A 19,704-nucleotide genomic window follows, 5' to 3' on the forward strand; every position below is an offset into this window, starting at 1 on the left:
TAAAGGTCTGCAGAACTATTCATGTTCAAAGCAAAAAGTTCTAAGTATTAGTGGTCACTCAGAGATTAGTTTCCACCAACTGGAGAAGATGTTTGCCCAAACAAGAGCATGAGATTGCGGATTGCATTACGGGTTATAGATTCTAAAACTGAGGTCAGAGAGCTCCCCTCTGATTTTAGAGATGGCTGGACAGACCAACTCTGGGTCACTGATGACCAATGTGGCCCAAGATAGACATCATCACTAAACAATGTTTATATAGGTATGTATATGCTCAAGCTGAGGAAGAGAAGACTTAGAGGAGACACCATAGAAAACTCTTTGAACGAACTAGAATTTGTCTGAAAACGAAATTGGCTCAGAAGACACTGATACACTCTGCCTTTTCTGACAAAGCCTTGGTGATGACTGACAAGGAATAATTTTCTCCCTGTCTGCTTCTGCAGCCTTCTCTTGCCTTCTCTAATGCACTCTAGTCTCAGTTCCAGGCAGGCTGAAATCGTGCCCATTTCCTGAACGTACCATATTCCCTCTACATCCCCACCTTTGCGGCAATTTCTTCCTCCAAATCCCCAGCCCTGCTTTTCCTGAGTAAGTCTCCACTCATCCTTTATCCATAGTTGAAGCTGGCACTCCTCTGGAGAATCCCTCTGGCAACCCACCCCACAAAGGCTAGTTGTTCTTCTCTGTGTCTTCCCATAGCATCCTCTACTTCAGCAATTAAAATGATCGCTACCATGTAGTAAGCATATTTACTAAACGAATAACGGGTTGACATGGTACTTGCTAGGCGCTGTGTAAATGTGTAATGCCATTCAATCCTAGAAGAACCCAGTGAGTTTGGTGCTTTCATTATCCTCACTTAACAGACAATGAAAGTGATGTGTAAAGAGGTTAAGTCATTACATAAGGTTTCACAAGTTGCAGAATCAAATCCTAACTAGTTTGAGTCCCAAATCTACTCCCTTCCATCTACCCATGCTACTCAATTCATGTCTTTGTGTGGATGGGGCTACTGAGGTGTGTGTGTGAAGGGGGAGGGTCAAATTACTCAGTTGATCTTATTGCCTCTGAGATGTCCTACAATTTCACGGTACTGGGGGGCTCCGGGGTATGACAGAGCTGCAGTCACAAACCTGCTCTCCACAAATTAGCTAGGTATGGATGAGCATCTCACTTGATCTCTCAGTCCAAGTTTCCTTTTCAGGAAGTTGGTGAAATAATGACTGTCCTCCCAAACACTAAGGAGGTTGAAACGAGAAGCTGTCTAGAAAACGTCTAGCATGGCAGCTCGCATGAAAAAAGACCCTGCGAATGATGAGGACAGTCCCTTTCCCTGAAGGAAGCAATCTGTCTCTGCTCCCTTGTGCCAGTTAAACTGCAAAGGCTCACTAACTTACGTTTTAGTTAAACCTTTTTAATTTTTTAAAAGTGGAATCCGAGTGAGTTTTCGTTGGCAAGTGATTGAACACACTGGGGCCTTAGCCTCCAGGCTCACAGTCCCTTAGGGAATTTCCTAGGGGAGCTCGGAGCCTTCAACTCAAGTACTCCCTTCAGAGGCAATACTTACAAAGCCATCAATTTCCTTAACAAAGAGCGTTGCTTTAAATGCCCCTTAAAGCAGTGTTATTTACACAGCTATCCACTTCCTTTTGACTTCACCGCCTGGGGGGTGGCCTACCTGCAGTCCTTTCCAGCTAGAAGTTAATTGGCCTCTGTTCCCAAAAGGAAGCTAGCTGGGGCTGGGACCTCCTTTTGAAAAGCAGCCAAATTCTGGGTTATCAGAGTTCTGTCGCGTGATTTAAGTGACCACCGATGTCACTGGTTCTATACCCTCCCCACCCCCTTCTTCTAAAGCTGTAAAATGTTTGAACCTTGTCAAAGAGTTATGACCACGGTCAGTACTGAGGCAGAAGGAGAGTTAACATCCGCGCCCTCTCTCCTTCACAGGAAGGTAAAATGAGGCTCCGAGAACGCTAATGGCATGTACTGCTGTGTGTGTTCTGGCTCTGCGGCGTGTCAGGATAGTGATACTGCTGTTTTACAGATGTGGAAACTAAAGCAGCCCCCACCCCTTTCGTGGCAGAACCGGGATTTGAGCACAAGCAACCAAACTCAGAAGCCTGGGCATGAAACCAGCACTTCGAGCTGCCCGAACTGAGACATCTTGTCTGAGATGACAGCTAAGAGGTGCAAAGTCTGTGGTTCAAACTGAGGTTTGTCTGACTCTAAAGACCAAAAAAGCTCTACCCCACTTTGTTGCCAGAAAAATAAAACTTAGGAACGTTATCCTTAAGAAATACCCCTTTAGAAATACATCCTTCCATCACTCATATTCTATATTTATTGAGCCACGAATTATTTGCCATGTCCTGAACTAAATCAGATGAATTAAACCAGGTCTCAGAACACCAGGAGCTCAGAGTCTAGTGAGATGGGCAAGTAAGTAAATTACTGACTGCACAATGTTTTGCTCAGAGGTACAAGATGTGGTGGGAGCACAGAGTCAGGACCCCACCAACTCACACTGAGAAGGCTTCCCCTTAGGGGGTAACACCTGGGCTGAGTCTCTCAGTTAGAGGAGCCTGTGGGGATACATTCCAGGCAGGGGAACTCTATGAGCAGATACAAGGAAGCTTGAAGCAGGGTATAAAGCCCAGAAGATGCTGGAGCAGGAGCTGCATATGAACAGATCAGACCACACCAGCCTTGATGCCACAGTAAGGAATTCAGATTTATCTCAAGGGCAATGCGGAACCAACTGATGCTTTCAAACGGAGGGTGGTCAAATAATATTTGCATTTTAGGACGCTTGCTCTGACTATACTGGAGGATAGATGGAGCAAGCGAAGTTCCCAGGAACCAGGAACCCACCAGAGTTCTCTTGCAATACAGGAGCTGAAGTGGGTAAGCAGGGGGCAGGGGTCTCAGGTAAAACAATAAAGATAGGGAGAGAAGGGAGGGACTGATTTGGGAGGGAAAATGTTTTCAACATGAAGGGGAAAATGACAGAGAGGGAAAAGTGAAGGGTGTTTGCCAAGCTTCTAGGTTAAGGTCTGGTTGGCCCCACCAGGTGAGACTGAGAAAAACAGGAGCTGCAGCTTGTGTGGGGAGAGAAACGGTCAGCCTGGGGTTAGACGTGCTGAGTTCGCATGCCTGTGGGGCAGCCATACCGTTAGGAGACAAACAGGTCCATAGGGCATGGAAAAGGGCCCAGACCTACTGTGCCCAGGGATTTTGGAGTCTGGTTCTGAATGACGGACTTAGGGACAGAGTGCAGGATGGGAAGTGGGACTCTGAAGAGTGCTAATATTTAAAGAATGGGCAAAAGAAGGTCTGCGTAGGGATGGTCAGAGAGGTTAAGGGACATTGAAAGCAAATAACACTTCAGAGGTGCTGGGAGTTCAGAACTTCAAGTTGGACGGGGAAAATGTCGAAAAATGTCTATCGAATCATGCTATTAAAGGGCCCGCTTCGTGACTTCCCTGAGGAACGATTCCCAACTTTCTGCTTGTTCTCTTCCAGGGACTAGGAATCCTCTACTTGTAAGAGTTAGATTCTTATTCTCAATAGCTATTCTAATCAGTATTTATTAGTTGCTTTCTGAAGGACAGGAACTGTCGCAAGCACAGCAGATCAGGCAGCCTCGGTGCCTAGCACGGACCCGACACAGGGGCGCTCAATAAACACGTGATGAATAAATCCAGAAATGAATGAACGATGATACCATGAAGCAAAGAACATCACTCCTGTTTCTCAGATGGAGAAAGGTGTTCGGGGGCCCTCGGAGCAGCTGGGTCAGGCCAATGGCCTTGTCCTCTCACTCGCTCCATTCAGAAGTTCTCCTGACAAAAGGCAGCACACTGACAAATGGGGAAGCTGACGGCTTTAAGACACTCGTGCCCGCGCCATCCTGTCCTTGGTAATGGCGCTGAACTCAAGGTTTTCGCGTGGTTTTGGACTCCTAGACTGAGGGACCAGCTCCAGCCAGGGCCTTTCACGGTCCTGCCAACGGCGGTTGAAAACTTCAGTTCAATCTTATGGATAATTTGGGCCGGGTTCCTGACCGGTGTCGAAAGCCAAAATCATACTGACTTCTCTTCAGGTCACTTTGCCAAGAGTACTTTGCGAGCCCTTGAAGAACATCTCGCTGGGGGGAAGGTTGATCTTAAAACACTGCTCGTGGCACGTCATGCTTCTGCCAAGAAACCACTGCTTGCTACAGAATCACACTGACCCACCCGCCTACCTTGCAACTTCCCTAAGTAGCTTTCTTAGGGACTAGTTTACCCCCAGAACGACCCTCATTCTGGACTTTTATAGCAGCAGAGCACTGAGCCTGGTGTTACTGAGCCCAGCTGTTCAGGAAGCTGTCTCGGACTTGCCTACCCCCCACCAGAGGCTTTCCCACTCTTCTGGGTGTCCCCTCACCCCAATCCGTGCATATCCTAATGAGCACTGTCCTCTGAAAGTCCTTCAGCGAAGGATTCCTGTGGCCGTTTGTCACTCCCATCTGCATCCTGCCTAGCACAGAGCTTTAAGTATACAGCAGGTGCTTCATATGGACAAACCTAGTGTTCAATTGGTCACATTCGCATCCAGCTGTCTCTACAGGACCCTGTGGACGGAGGACAGAGGAGGCGACCCTAGCGCTCCTGAGCAGGGCTGCAGACACGGGGCTGGGTGGAGTATTTTATCTTCCTGTCTGGCAAATCGAAATTGAAGACCCAGTCCCTTAAAATACTATTATAATTTCAGATTTGCTTTATCTTCATTTCTCTTTGGTACTTAATCAGCAGCAGTCAAGAAAAAGTCACTTTTAGTTTCTCCCTCTGTTAAGTAGTTAATGATCTGTAAACAAACACTTCGGAGGGTGTTTCTTAAAGAGACCCTGGGATCTTTTTGTTAAGTGGAGACTCCTTTGGCATAGTCCGTTGTTTCCTCTTTTTGTTACCTGTGTGCTGGCAGGCTGTTCAGCTCTTGAGGGTACACATTTTTTTTTTTTTTTTTTTTTAGATAACCTTAATGATGAAAAGGTAGCCGAAATTACTAATTCAGCCTGAGGGCTTAAGAGCCAGACTTCCAGAGCCAGAATCCCTTACTGGGAGCCTTGAGTAAATCACTTAACATCTCTGAGCTTTTTTCTTATTTATAAAGCCAGAATAATATTAAAACTACCTTATAGGGTCAATGCAATTAATCATAGGAGTTAATAGGAAAAAAAAATAATCATTTTTAAATTAATTACATTAACGACAAACTATTTTTACTACGATGACTGTTGTTTGGGATGATGAGATGAAAGCAGGTGGTTTCTTTACATATTTCACCGCTCCTGCTTGTCTGGTATCTTGGAGGACGTTCCCAGGCTCTTCTAGTTTTGGAGTTAGGCAGGTCCTGGCTCAAACCCAGCTCTGCCACTTAAAAAGTACCTGCTTTGAACAGGTTATTTAATCTCTTCGAGCCTCAGTTTCTCCTTGCGTAAAATGCAAGTAACGAGACCCACCTCCTGCGGCCTCATGAGGATCAAGATGGAGAGAGGTAAGTGGCCCGTGGGCCCAGCGGGCGCTTCCTCTTGCGGTGTTTTCTCAGCTCAGTAAATATTTACTGAATGGAAGCCACTTTCTCAAAAGTCACTTAAACATTTGGGGGCTCTGTGGTGTCATGCGGGAAGTGGTGATACTGAAGCCTCACTGCCAGGGGTGCTGTGGGCTTGAAATGAGTCGATGCAGCAGGTTCTCCATAAACATTACTGCATTCCCTTCTATGTGCCAGGGGGCATCCGGGCCGCTGCCCCACGCTTTCGGGGGTAAGCTGCTTGGGCTCCCGAGGACCATTTTTTTTCTGCCTCAGTGTCATTTGATTCTATATACCAGACACTGCCTGGCTTGAGCTGGAGGCTGGGGACGCCGCGGCGGACAGCATGACTTATTCCCTCAAGGGTGAGGAAAATTGATGCGCAAACGGAAAATGTGGGGAGTTGACACAATCACAGCTATGCTGCTGTAGGCCCAGGAAGGAGAGGATGAGCTGATAGTCTCGCCCCTCTCTCTCTCTCTCTCTCTCTCTCATCTGCCTTGACCTCTCCTCAACTGGATAATTTTTCACCCACCTAGATACTCATCCATTTACGCCAACATTCGGTTAGCAACTTTCTCTGTGCAGTGCCAGACAGTACATATTTTGGCATTGTGGGGGCCATACGAAGTCTCTCTTGTAAACTGCTCAACCATCGTTGTAGTGGTAAATATCACCAAGGGGGCAGAATTGTGTTTCAGCCAAACTTTACCTACCCGAACAGGCAGCAGGTGGGGTTTGGCCATGGTATATGACCCCTGATCTATTCGAACATGCACTGGCCTACGGTGCCTAGTGCGGAATGCACACGTACAAGTCATCTTCCCCTTTCGTGCTGTAAGCAACAGCCTCAACACAGTCGTCAAGGACCTGAAGAATTAAAGCCTGCAAAGCTCCAGGCTCCTCACTCTTCCTCCTTCACTACCATCCGGTCATGCTGACTTTCTTTGACCTCTTCAAAAGTTCTTCCCTGCCTCCAAGATTTAATAGTCTGAATTTCTTGCGTCCTCACTCGCTGCCCCTGCTCCACATCTTCCTAGTTTGTCCACTTCCTATTCCGTCTTCCAGTCTCAGGTTAAATGCCATGTCTTTAAGGAGGCTATTCCTGACCCCTCAGTGTAAGGGATCCTTCACTTATACACCTCCCAGGATTTCCACGTACTGGCATTCTCAACGATTGCTTTTAAATAATTATTAGTGTCATTTTTCTGGCCTCTCTGGCCTCCCTTGTTCACTGCTGTTTTCCTTGCAACTAGCGCAGTGCTAGGCACACAGCAGGCATCAGTGAATGTGTGACTAGATGACGTGAGGTGACCCAGCAGCCAATTTGCACCATCTTCTGCCTAGTTCTGACGGCATATATTAGAGCACGGAGCTGCAGGCTGGAGCAGTGGGGTTTTCGCACCATCCTGACTGCCTATCCATCATTTTATTTTAAGCATATTAGTTCTCTGTCCAAAAAAATAAAAAAATAAAAAGAAGAAGAAGGAGGAGAAGGAGGAGGAGGAGGAGGAGGAGGAGGAGGAGGAGGAGGAGGAGGAGGAGAAGGAGGAGGATAGGGTACAATTAGGTCTACGTCCCTCACTTGCTTAATATTTCAGTTTCCCCCAGGGCACTCCCTTCAAGTAGAGATCACACTCATGAATATTAAATGTCTCTTCCAACCCAACATGTCCCCCAAGAAAGAGCAGAGAGCCAGGAGCTAGGAGAAGGCCCTGACACCTGGCCCCCAGGCCTGTCCCTTTCCCAGGCTACCTCGCTCACGACTACATAGATGCACAATGAGGCACATGCATGAGCAGGCAGGTTTCTGGTCACTTTAAATGCCACAAAGAAGCCCTTGTTCTTGGCTACCCGGATTCACCTGCCTTAGACTGGGGCTGCCTTTTCAAAGGCACACATCAAAGTTTGGTCCTGATTCCTCGAATTCAGGCAAGCTCCGAGTCCTTCCAAGCCCGACCCCTCCCTGAGAGTCAGGAAGCCAGCCTGGGCTGAGGGCTAGAATTGCTCCCTTCTGGCGTCAGAGGCTGACCTGCTTCTTTTCATTCCAGCCCAGCCTCTCTGTGGGATAGGCCTCCCGGGTTTCCAAAGAGGTGGTAAGCCATGGTCTGAGGCTGGATGGCAGGCTTGATCCTAACCCGTGCTGACTCAAGGGTGTTTGAATGCATCCATCAGACCTCCCCAGTGGAGGACTTCAGATCTTTGGTCTTGCCCTGCATGGAAGCCTTCCGCCCCATCGCCTCCTTTTCCTGCCTCTTTGTCCCCTCGGTGACCCCCTTTGACCCTTTGGGTTAAAGGAATTCCTTTCTCCTCCCCAAGCCCTCATTTCTTTTAAAATGCACAGTTTAAAAACAATAATGATCTGGGATTTAAATTCTAGAAGTCAGAGCTGAAAGGGCCCTGAAAGCTCATCTGGCTCACGCCCATCTCTTTATAGTTGGGGAAACTGAGATCAAGGGGGTTCAGTCACTTTGCCTAAGGTACCGCCACATTTTAATGGCAGGATCCAGTTTAGGACTATTTTTGAGTTGATAACTGAGAAAGGGGAGACGAAGGGGCATTGAGCAGCATTCTTGTGTGTTCACTAACTTCCATGCATTGTGCTAAACACTCTATAGACATTATTCCCATCTTTCTCTAAATGGAACTCTAGGTGCAGATGTTAAAAATATACGTCCCTTTCCCAGAAGGAGAGACTGAGACTCAGGGAGAGGATGGGAGACCCCCGAGATGGCACAACCAATAGGCATGTGAACTCAGGCTCCTCTGTCTCCGACACACTGCCACGACAACGGGAGTCAGTGTCGAAGTCCTCGTAAGCAAAAAAACAATCTATGGCTACTGTCAAAGGAGGGTGAACTGTTAAAAATGAAAATACGGCCCCGAAACACAGACGGGCCTTCTGTCGGAGGCATGGGCTTCATGCAGTGGAACGTTTACAGGGTGATAATAACTGAAAACTGTTGTGTTCCCGACTCATGAAAAAGGCACAGGAAGGACGTATGTACCCACTTTCATTTCCTGCTGTGAGTCAATGGTGCCAATGCAGAAATAGAGGGAAAGGGGGGCTCTCTGCTTTTGGGGGGCTTTCCCTAGATACTAGCATGGTCTTTAGAGGCAGGCTGATGGGATCTGAAGTTATCGAGCTCTATTACTTAGGGCAACTCGCTTAATCACTGGCTCAGTGCCTCAGTTTCCTCACCAGCAAAATGAGTGTTACTATTCTGATTAAACACAGTTGCTGGGCAGATGAATGAAATCATTTGGAAAAAAGGATTCTTGGCACAAAGGCTGATACAGTTACATGCATAATAAGTGAAATAACTTCATGGTTAAGTGTACAGACTCTGCTTAGGTACTGTGAATACTACCTCTATTTCTAGCTATGTGACCTTGAGCAAGTTACTTAACCTCTCTGAACCTTAGTTTCTTTCCTCTGCCAAACTGATAATGATATTATTTGTCTCACATGGTTCCTGGGAGGACTGATGCGACTTCTTAATTAATAACAATAACAATAGCAGCAAGTAGCAAACAGGCACGTGACACTTAAAACAGGTGCCGCTGTCTTAAATCGCTTTACCTATATAACCCCATTTCATTCTCACAACAGCAGTAAGAGGTAAGGACTGTTACTAACCCATTTTACTGATGAGAAAACGGAGGCACAGATCAAAAGGGTCTGGGCCAGGCTTTCACTCAGACTCCATCATGGGTGAATGCCGAATCCACGTGAATCCATAATTAATCATTATGCCATGCCGTGTGTCATTACGCCATTGCTAATCACGCCACCCATCCTAGCTGATGGGTCATCACCACGATCGCCCTCATCGCTACCTCCGCCATGCCCACCACTAAGGTTTCTCTTCTCTTATTTAAAAGGCCTGCCTTCAATCCAAGGGAAGCTTTATTTCAAGAAGGCATTTCCGTGAAAGTCACTAGTCTTCTACGGAGGGAGGTCTGAAGGAGTACACGCAACTAGGAGAAGTTTTGTTTTGTTTTTTAAATTTCAGTTTCTTTGTAAGGTGAGAGGTGGGTCATCTATTATGATTTCAAGTAGTTAGGAAGAAAAATAACAATAACGCGACTCCCAGCAGAGCCCATTCTCCGCCCCCCATCTCCCTCCCCTCCCCCCACCAGAGGCTGTTGTCCTTTTTCACCATTGTTGTCCTAAAGTCTCATTAGAACATCCACCGAGAAGACAGGGCAATTCATCTTTTTGTTTTCCTTTCTCGCCTTGGCTCGGAGCAGGCCAGGGCGGCCTGACAGAGGGGCCACAAAGTGGGGTGATCCTCCCCTTCCCAGCGACTGGTGGGGAGGAAAATTACTCCCTCCTCCTCCCTCTTATCTGCCTCACAGATAATTGAGTTATTGGCCTTGGCTCTAGGACAGGGCTGGAGATGCCGTGTGAGGACCAGAGACAAAGTAAGACTAAAGGCAGGGAACAGGGGAGAAGGGAGGAGTGAGGAGGGAGCGTGAACAAGAGACACACAGGGACTGCGTGTATGCCCGGGAGAGACAACGTGGTGGTCTCTTTGTTTTCTTAACTACGAATCAGCACCAAGCAGAATTTGAAACCCCAAAGCCTTTAAATAGATGTTTGACAAACGAAGGACTCCTGTGTCAGACGGGGAGAGAGAAGCGTTAGAGCCCTCACAGCCCAATCACTCTCACTTCACAAAGGAAGAAACTGAGGCTCTAAGATGCTAAGCGGCCACCCAGGCTTCCAGGTCTACACTGGGACCTGGACTGAGCTATCCTGAAGGACATAGGATTGTAAACGCAAACATGACATGAAGAGTCCTCCACCATCACATCTCCTGTAATGGACTAAATATCATCGCAGAAGGTAGCACATTTCCAGCACCGGCTCAAGATATATTACTAGCTCTAACCCCTTTCGGTGATGCTTCACATTTTGTCTAACTAATTTGACCATTACCTTCCCTCCTTCCTTCAGCTGTTATCAGCAGCCTGTCTGCAGTTTATGACTCAGTGCTTTTAGAAACAGAATTCCCAAAGCTGCTGAACAACGCCTCCAGCCAGTGCCTGTTGGGGGCGAGTTATCAGTTTACTGATACCACATTTTTCAACTGGAACCTCAGATCTGGTATATGTTATATTTTAAGAAGGGGAGAAAAGGAGAAGATAATTTCCATATCGCCGGGGATGTAGCATGCATTGCCTAAGAGATCTTGTGGATCGTGTTCCTTTTAAAGAGCAACTTGTTATGTGCTGGGGGTGGGGGTAGGGATAACAGCCCTGGGGGTGGGAAAGTGGGAAAGGGAAATCCCAGGCTGTTGCATAATAACGTATTGGCACCTTGGGAATACTTCCGGATGTGTGGGCTTCTGAAAAGTGAATGGGAGTGCCACCATAAATCTGTCACCCACCCTCACACTGGTGTTACCAAACCCAGGGAAAACATTAGCCTTACTAAATGGTCAGTGACAAAAAATAAGAAGAGAAGGAGTGAAGAAAGGAAAGAAGGAAGGAAGGAAGGAAGGAAGGAAGGAAGGAAGGAAGGAAGGAAGGAAGGAAGGAAGGAATGGAGGAAATTCAGATGGGGGCAGAGTAGAAAGAGCAGGGGCTCTCTGCTTACTCTGGAGATGGGATCATACCTCTATGAGCTGTGTGACTCTGGGTAAGTCATGACATCATTGTAGGTATCAGATCTGTCATCTAACATCTCTGGATATGAGACCTCGCATAGGCTCACATTAAAAAAAGGTGAATGACACAGGGCATACAACCTAGTGGGTACCCAAAAATGGTGGTTGTCATGGATACTTACCCCTTCACATGCACACATACACATGCACATATCCACACACCCACAACCCCCACACACATACACACAGAGAAAAGTAATAGTGTGCATTAAGTGCACCCAACTTGCTAAGAATGGGGCTAAACCGCATAGTATCTTATGACAACAATTTTCCGTCAGGATTCTGAGTGACGATCAACAGAAACCAACTTTGGCAAACTTAAGCAAAACAAGCAAACAAACAAATAATATTTAAAGAATATTGGAAATGTATGGAAGACGCTTCGGGAGGGCTGGAAAGCCAGGCTTGCATGCGCAGAAGTCCAATTTCAAGCTCGAGATTGGGCCCCGTGACAGGTTCTGTGAAAGCATCTCAGAGCTGTTGCTATGTGTCATCCCTTTAGTACTAATGCTAGTTGCTGTCACTGGTACTCTGGAAATGCAAAGATTGTGGGCACTCCCGCCATCTTTATCAAAATGGTTCCTTCAGAGTCCCTATGTCTTCTGATTCAGAGTCGTGGGGTGGTGTGTCTAACTGCGGGTCAAGGGGACAGTGTAGGTCTTGCTCCCACACTCAGCTACAAGGGGGACTGAGAGAGGGAGATGCCTGAGTTTTCAACTTCCATGTGGGGGTTGGGCTCTGCCTCATCATTATTATAATGAGGAGAGTTCTTTTCTAAATCTAGGGAGACAATGCAGATAGTGAATATCCAAAAACATTGGTAAATAACTTCCAGTTAAGTCTCAGGACTTTTACCTTTTTCTGGATGAGAACACTGAAGCTTAGCCAAGGTCACATGTCTAGACCATGTTATGAACACAAGTTAGTCTCACTCAAGCCTGTTCTCTCAGCCACTATCTTGACCACTGTCTTGACAAATGTAATAATGAGAACACTGTCCACCTCAGCAAAGCCTCCCACATTCCCATCCCATTTCTCTGACTCATTAAAGCTGGATCTTTGGGGAGACGAAGATTCATGTCTGTTCCTTAGCTGTGTTTCTTAGAGGATGATGGTTTTCTGGACTCAAAGCCATGGAGTGTTTATTCTTGAAATACAGTTCCTAGGATCTGGGATCTCTGGACAGACCCCTTTTTTCTGGAATGACCTGTGTGTCTGTGAGTCTCTGTAATGAAATTCTAAATGGCAAGGGTGGGGACTATCGCTGAGGTCCTACCCCTAACACAAGACAAACTTCCCATACAGGGGTAACCGAGGACCCTCCCTGGACACCATCCACACCACTGATGGTTTTGTATGCCGTTCCGTTAATTTATTCCATGAATTGTGCTGTAGTGGGACGTTCCTCATTCATCCCTGAAGCCCCACAAGACCAAGAGCTATCTTTTTGCATGCAGCTTACCACAGTGAACTCAGGGGTCTGCCACTTAACTGTTTATCCTGAGTTCACCTCCCTGTGCCTCAATGTTCTCTTTGTAAAAGCAGGGCAATAAAAGAGTTGTTATGAGGATGAGAGTTTATAAATGTGCTTGATACGTGATAGATGTTCAAGCAATGTCACCCTCAGCCGTAGAACGCCTAGAATCTAGTAAAGAATGACAGCATATAAAAACGGATCTGTGAGTGTCTAAGTCTCACTCTCTTGGTCACTTTCTCATCTTCACTCCTTTTCTCTTAAGCATTTTAGTCAACAGAGTTTGAAAATCGCTGAGGCCAAACCAGTTATTTTGGCCAAAGTACAGGTGGGGAAGAGAGGCCCAAGGACGTAAGGCAAGCTAGGGCTGGACTCAGAGTCGTGTTATTTCTAATGACGACTCCTAGGCCCCACCACTGTATATTTAAAATTCAGTTCTTTTTCTAAGAAATGTTGAACCATATCAGAATTTTCACTTCCTCTCTGTACCAGGCTCCAACCCCCAAGCTCATCAAAAAATCCAAATCCATGAAACAGGGGTCAGCAAATGTGGTCTAGAAAGGGCGAGGCAGTAAATACTTTGGGCTCTTGGGCCTGTAGGGTCTCTGTCGCAACCACTCCGTCCTGTTGTAGCAGGAAAGCAGCCACAGACAATATATGAAGGAACGGGTGTGCTGTGTTTCAGTAAAACTTTATTTACAAGCACAGGCAATAGGCCAGTTCTGGCCTATGGACAGTAGTTTGCAGACCTGTTCCACGGACAGTGAGCTTCTACCCGAAAGGAGCTATGCTATTTTTGTTTACTGCCGCACAATGCTAAAGCCGCAATGAATATGGAAGTCGGGAGCAATAACTTACCTTCACCACATCCAACCTTCTTTACGAAGCACTTAAAGTCACATGCGACCTTAGTGCAAATAAAACAGGTAGCTATTTTTCAGCATGATCTGAGAGTCATGTGGGGTGTCATGAGGATGACGGCAAAGATGAGGGTTTGGTTCAAGTTGAGCCACGATTATAAGAAATGGTAACACACCTTGGAAATCGTACAACGGAAGTGCAGGTAATGCTCTTAAAGTCTAATTAACCCAAAACTTTCAATTTATAGGAGATAAACTGAGTCCCAGACCAGGGGAATGACTTGGCCAGCTTTATGCAGTAAGTTCTCAGCGCAGCTGGAACCGAAGGCTGGATTTCTAAATTGTATAGTCCAAGGCTCTTTCCACCACACCATCAAGCTTTTATTACGAGCCAATCAGAAATCAACAGAGGAGAGGCAAACAACCAAACCAAAACAAAACAAAACAACAACACACACACAAAAATAAAAAAAAAGAAAACCGTCTGCCATTTAAAAACTCCCAAGGCCCTGCCTAGAAACTCCTGTCCTTCCTCCCTCCACATCTCCCTTTCTTCCATTCACAAACGGTTGCTGGACACCTCTATTGCGTTGCTCAGACCTTGGTGCCAAGAAGAGAGTAGGTGCTCAGTAAATGTGTGTTAAGGATAATGAAAGGTAAACGATACATGATAAAGACTGCACGGAGCTCACCATTTACCGGGAGAAGGTCTAAACGCGCCCCCGTAATGCACTGCAAATGTGAAGACCCGATGACATTTCCTCCCCTTTAGCCCTAGAAAATTGCCTTTCAGTGAGAAATCTTCCCACCAATGTTTTCATTCCCTCTGTAGCTGCCTTCCCTCTTCAGATAGAGCACCTCTGTCTTTTGTACTTGCAAATGAATTGTGATTAGTTTTCACCTCGAGCCCAGGGGATTAGCCCAGGGACCTTTGATCTTCAGGTATCGATTTGCATCTTAAAGGAAGTATGATCTCATCTGGGCCAGCTCAAAATTCCATCCCTGCCCCTCAACCCCTGTCTGTTTACCAGCCCCAGGCTGGCCAGGGCCTCCCAAGTGGGGCTGAAACAACAAGATCAGCCAGACTCCGAGGGAAGGCAGAGGCAAACAAATTTCCCAACTGACTTGGTAAAGGTGGGAAAAGGACATTTGCTTTCTAAACACAGGCTGTTCTGCTATTCCTCCTTCCTTAAGTCAGAGAGACTGCCCAAGGTTGTGAGTGTGCAGAGGGCACCATGGTGGCCCCTGGATCCTGGCGGGCCGGTGTATAGCAAAATGAACTGAGCACATGCTTGAGAACCAGGCAAAATGAGGTTAAAGTCCCAGTTCCGTCTTCGATCACTTCTATCCTATGCAACTCTGGGCAAGGTTTATAATTTCTCTGGCTTTTGATTTTTCTCATCACTAAAGTAAGAATAAAAGCCTTAAAAATCTATACAATAACCATCCTGAACGTTGGCTTAAAGAAGAGCAATAATGTAAATATGGTGAAGCTAGATCAAATAGTCATCACTGTCATCTGGAACATAAGCTCCATGAGGGCAGGGGCATCTGCTTTTTGTGTATTTCCAATGCTACATTCCCTGCTGCCTAAAACGGTGCCTGGCCCATGAGAGGCACTCAACACATATTTGTAATATGAAGGGACCAATCATTTAGTCGTAATGACTGCTGTTATTATAATTGACCAACTATTCCTCATTGTCCACTTCTCCAGACAGACTCAGGGAAATGACAAGGACTTACCAATGCAATTGAAGGAAACTTCCTGTTTGCAGAAAAGGGAGCAGCCATCACCATTGAGCTTATTCATGTCATCACATTCTTCACCTTCGCTTCTGCGGAAGACAGAAATGTGTCACATCAGCTTCAGAACCACAGCTGCACAGGGGACTGTCCCTCCCTCGTCATGAATTTTTGTGAGGCCTCGGGCAAGTCCCTTTCCCTTTGTGAGTCTCTGTTTTTACATCTTCAAAATGAGATGCTGAAAAGGTGTAAATTTATAAGATTCTATTATAGTTGCCTCATTTCTGATGACAAAGTAGAATTTCTGCTTCAAACTCATTCTCTGAGATCTTGGTTAACTTAGTGAGTCAGATAGGAATGAGAAATGGATGAATGAGTGAACAAATGAATAAACACATCCAGTTTCACTGTGTCTGGATAAATGTCACTGCCGTTTCAAAATGGTAGATTTAAGAGAGACTTTGAAGTTTTCTAAAATATAAATAAATGCCTTTCTTCACTATGCCCCATCTCAACCCTCTCCCTACTTTTCCAATACCCTTAAAAGTCAAGATTTTTCCATTCACATGCTCAGGTTTGGTCTTTTACCAAAAAGTTTTGCCTTCTCTATTGGTTGTGCCATTTCACAGCTTTAAGAATTCCTAGGCCTGTAGGACTATACTTCCAGGAAATAAAAATGCCTCTTCTCTCCCTTTCTCTCTTTCTCTCTCTTTTTTAAGGAATGATTTTCATCACCTAAGGATGATTCTGCAGAGGTTAGGATGGGCAGAAAGCGAGCAACAATCAATGAGAATACAAGCTGAAAGACTGGATGAATTGCCACTTTCTGGAAAATTCCCATCCTTTCAGAAAAATAAAACGTTTGATCCCCCTGTTCCAAACTACCTGTGTGATTCCTGACAAGTCACTTGATCTCTCTGTCTGATCTTTCTATTTTTGAAAATTCAAATCGATTAACAATAATTTAAAATTCTATTTCTCAGCTACGGTCGCCACATTTCGAGTCCTCAGTTGTTGGATGTAGCGAGTGGCTATTGTACTGGACAGTACCGAATATATGTCCATCGTTGCAGAAAAATCCATTGGACAGTGCAGTGCTATTTTAGATGTTGATTCTCAGTTTACTTACAGTTTAAAATGGAGATAATTATACCTACTCCTTAGAGCAGGTACAAGAATGAAATAAATGCACTGTAGAGTGACTGGCACCGAGTGTGACAGGAATGGGAATCACGGTTCCCATTCCCACTTTGTCCTGGGAGGTCTTCGCAAAGTGTGTGGCAGCTGTCCCTCCCTCCCTAGAGACCAGCTGGGATCTGTCACAGAAGGAAGAGGCCTCAGACTTTTCCTTTCACCCAGGGCAATTAACACTGGGAAATGTTTGTTGCTTTTAGGAGGTGTCAGAGTAGCAGGATGGTGCCTTGCAATCCATCTATCCTAAAGATGGCTAGGACATTGCATTGATCTCTGAAGAGCCACCCAAATTCTCTCCATGAGCAAAGAAGTCCAAATTCCAAATCAGGCCCACATTCCAATCTCTGCCAGTAAATCTCACACATTGGCCTTGTGCTTCTAAGCTATTCCATGGGTTATCTGGGGAGAGGTTTTTTTTTTTTTTAACCTGGGCTGGGTTCCCTAAACCACAAAGAACACTTCTTCCCTCACCACCCAAACAGTATGTTCTATTGGTTTAAGCCAAACATTAGAGTCACCACAAATATCTTTTAAGCACGACAGATCTATCATTAGACAGAGAGGTTCTGAGAAACCTTCCTTGACCTCCCAGGCTAAAGTGAGGCTATCTTATCTGTGTCCAAAGATACTGGGCTCCATCTATCACAGCACTTGTCAAACCCACTGCCCTTTCCTGTTACTTGAGACCCTCCTACACCAAGCATGAAGATGCCAAAGGCAGGGACCATATCTTTGTCACCCCAGCACCCCAATGCCTGGGACATGGCAGATAGCATGCAGCTACTCCTTTACTTGGTAGCTTTGCACAGCTGTCAGTCACACAGTCAGGCAATGGGGGATCCAGGGAAGGACTTGAGCCCTGGGTTCACATCTTGGTTCTGCTCTTCACTGTGAGCTTGAGAAAACCACTCCAGTCTTTGTGTTAGTCGTCTCTTTTGTAAAGTAATATAATAGGACCTATCGCATAAAGGTTGTTGGAAGAACACAAGGAGATGACATTTATAAATAGTGTCATCATCATCATAACATCCATCCAGTGTTTTCATCCACTGAGGACCTCGCTGAGTGTTGGGTCAATCTGCATTTCTTTGTAAATTCCCTTATGTATATGTAGCAAATTAGCATGTACCATCCCATGAAAAATCCAATTAACTAAGATACCATCCCTCCTTTTCTTCAAAGTTGTGTTTTTCTGTTTTGGTTTTTGGATGTTTTTGTTTGTCTGTTTTTGCTTAGGGAACCATTCATAAGCTGCATTCAGTTTCTATAAAGCATGTCAACAGTTATTTGGTAACTGATGGCGACTTAAGTATTTGATGTCTCTTCAGGATAACAACTCTGGGTAAAAACACTAAAAAATTAAGTTAGGATACCCTTTAAATTAATAATAATAAAGTTTTACATCAGCAAGGAGAATGACACTGTTGGCAGTGTTTTACCAATGCCTCTATATCTGGCTCCAACATGGATAGACTGAGCTATAGATCAGGTTCCACGTCTAGCAAGTTTCCTTTTTTATTCTTTGTGCTAAATTATAAAATCCCAGATCACAATTACGGGTTGTCAGCAATGACCGCAAGTGTTTCCTGGATATTCCATATACGCTGCTCCCTCTTGGGCCCACAAATGATGGGGCGCTTTCCCTGGAGCCTGCCTTGCTCAGCTGCTCAGTGTGCCACCAGACAGCATCTGCATCAAACGCTGGAAGTTGCTGTCTTCCTTTCTCCAATTTTGCTACATTAAGCATCAGAAACTCCATCTTCATGTTCAGTTGAGAGACTGCAGAATCTTGTACACACTACAATCTTTTTGCACAGAAGGTTGAAAAGTAATTTATTGGCCCTCATCAGATCGTATTTGCATCATTCATGATTCCCTTGAATGCTGAGACATAGAAAGTAAACTGCCAGCCAATAACTGATATCTGTGTGGACTGGCATTCATGTGCAAACTCTTTACTAGCATAACTGTATCATCCTTGTGCTCCTAGCTGGTCCTTTCATCTCAATGCAGGTTTCCAGTTTACACTCCATACGACAACATCAGCAGCACCAAATTAAATTGCTCTTCCCCTCCAGCACTAGTGTCGATGATGAACTGAAAGGAATAGTCATCTAGCACTGCACCTATTAGCTGATTCATGTTCTGCACATCAGTGGTTTCATTCAACTGTGAAATAAATTCTTTTTACAGTGCCCCTCCCCCCACAGAAACAGTCATTGCAATTGTATGTTGCACAGATATTATGTGACACCCAACAGTGCCATTTAATGAAGGAATTTTGCCAATAGCTTGATTTGTTTTGCCATCGCCACACATAATGTTTATCATTAAATTTGCCAATAGTTTTAAAAGTCTCTTAAGAATAGTGTGACTTGCAACTACGTTAGCGATAAGGAACATGACTTTAGCAATAAGGAACTTAATGGTGAATGATTTTTGGTCTCTGCTTCACATCTAGGGATGAAACTATTTGATTTTGTGCCAGAACATTTTTGTGCTTATTCTGGATGAAAAAACTCAAAGGTTTACTTCTTTTTTTAAACAATGTGAAAATCTTGATGGGTTCTTCCCCCAATTTTGTAGTTGCAAGACATCTTGCCCTGTGGACAAGGGGAAGACTGGACTAATGAGCCAATTAGATCCATTTTTTTTAGACACACAGCAATATATTTTCTAATCACACTTTCCCTTTTTGGCTGCTCATGTGGAATCTTCACACTTACTGATTAATTTGCTTCCTTGTACTTATATTCACATTCAATATTCACTCCAGAGTACTATTTATTATTTATGGTTTCAACATTATAGTGAGTTAAGATATTTGGCTATTTTTATGAGCCTCTGACCCACTTTGTAAATTGTTGATATAATGCGATACAATAGAAATAAATAAATATGCAATTTTAACATATATAAGTGGTAACCAGCAAAAAATGTAAAAGTGTTTTGACTTAGATGCTCTGTGACCTGTTAACTGAATGTGGGCTGGGATGGAAAAGGCTGCTAGAATCCTTGTGGACACACAATCGACTAAGAAAAAGAGCATGCTGGTAGTAAGTGCATTACGGTTGCTCTGTCGAAATCATATATTGTATTACATACTTGAGAGATGTATGTGTTCAAAAAGGAAGCATTGCTTTTCTTCTGAGACCAGCAAACTGCTTGCAGACAAACT

The 19,704-nt window shown here is 45.1% G+C and overlaps 1 protein-coding gene across 1 annotated transcript in view; it reads right to left on the reverse strand.

Moving 5' to 3' along the window:
* PAPPA (pappalysin 1) overlaps window positions 1-19,704 on the reverse strand; it is a 221,432-nt gene that overhangs the window by 102,528 nt on the left and 99,200 nt on the right. The window contains exon 9 of the mRNA XM_016152350.2: window positions 15,333-15,424. Coding sequence (XP_016007836.2) covers window positions 15,333-15,424 — 92 coding nt within the window. The remainder of the gene's footprint in view (window positions 1-15,332; window positions 15,425-19,704) is intronic.

This window comes from Rousettus aegyptiacus, unplaced genomic scaffold, assembly GCF_014176215.1.
Source record: "Rousettus aegyptiacus isolate mRouAeg1 unplaced genomic scaffold, mRouAeg1.p scaffold_m13_p_3, whole genome shotgun sequence".
In the NCBI taxonomy this organism is placed as follows: Eukaryota; Metazoa; Chordata; class Mammalia; order Chiroptera; family Pteropodidae; genus Rousettus; species Rousettus aegyptiacus.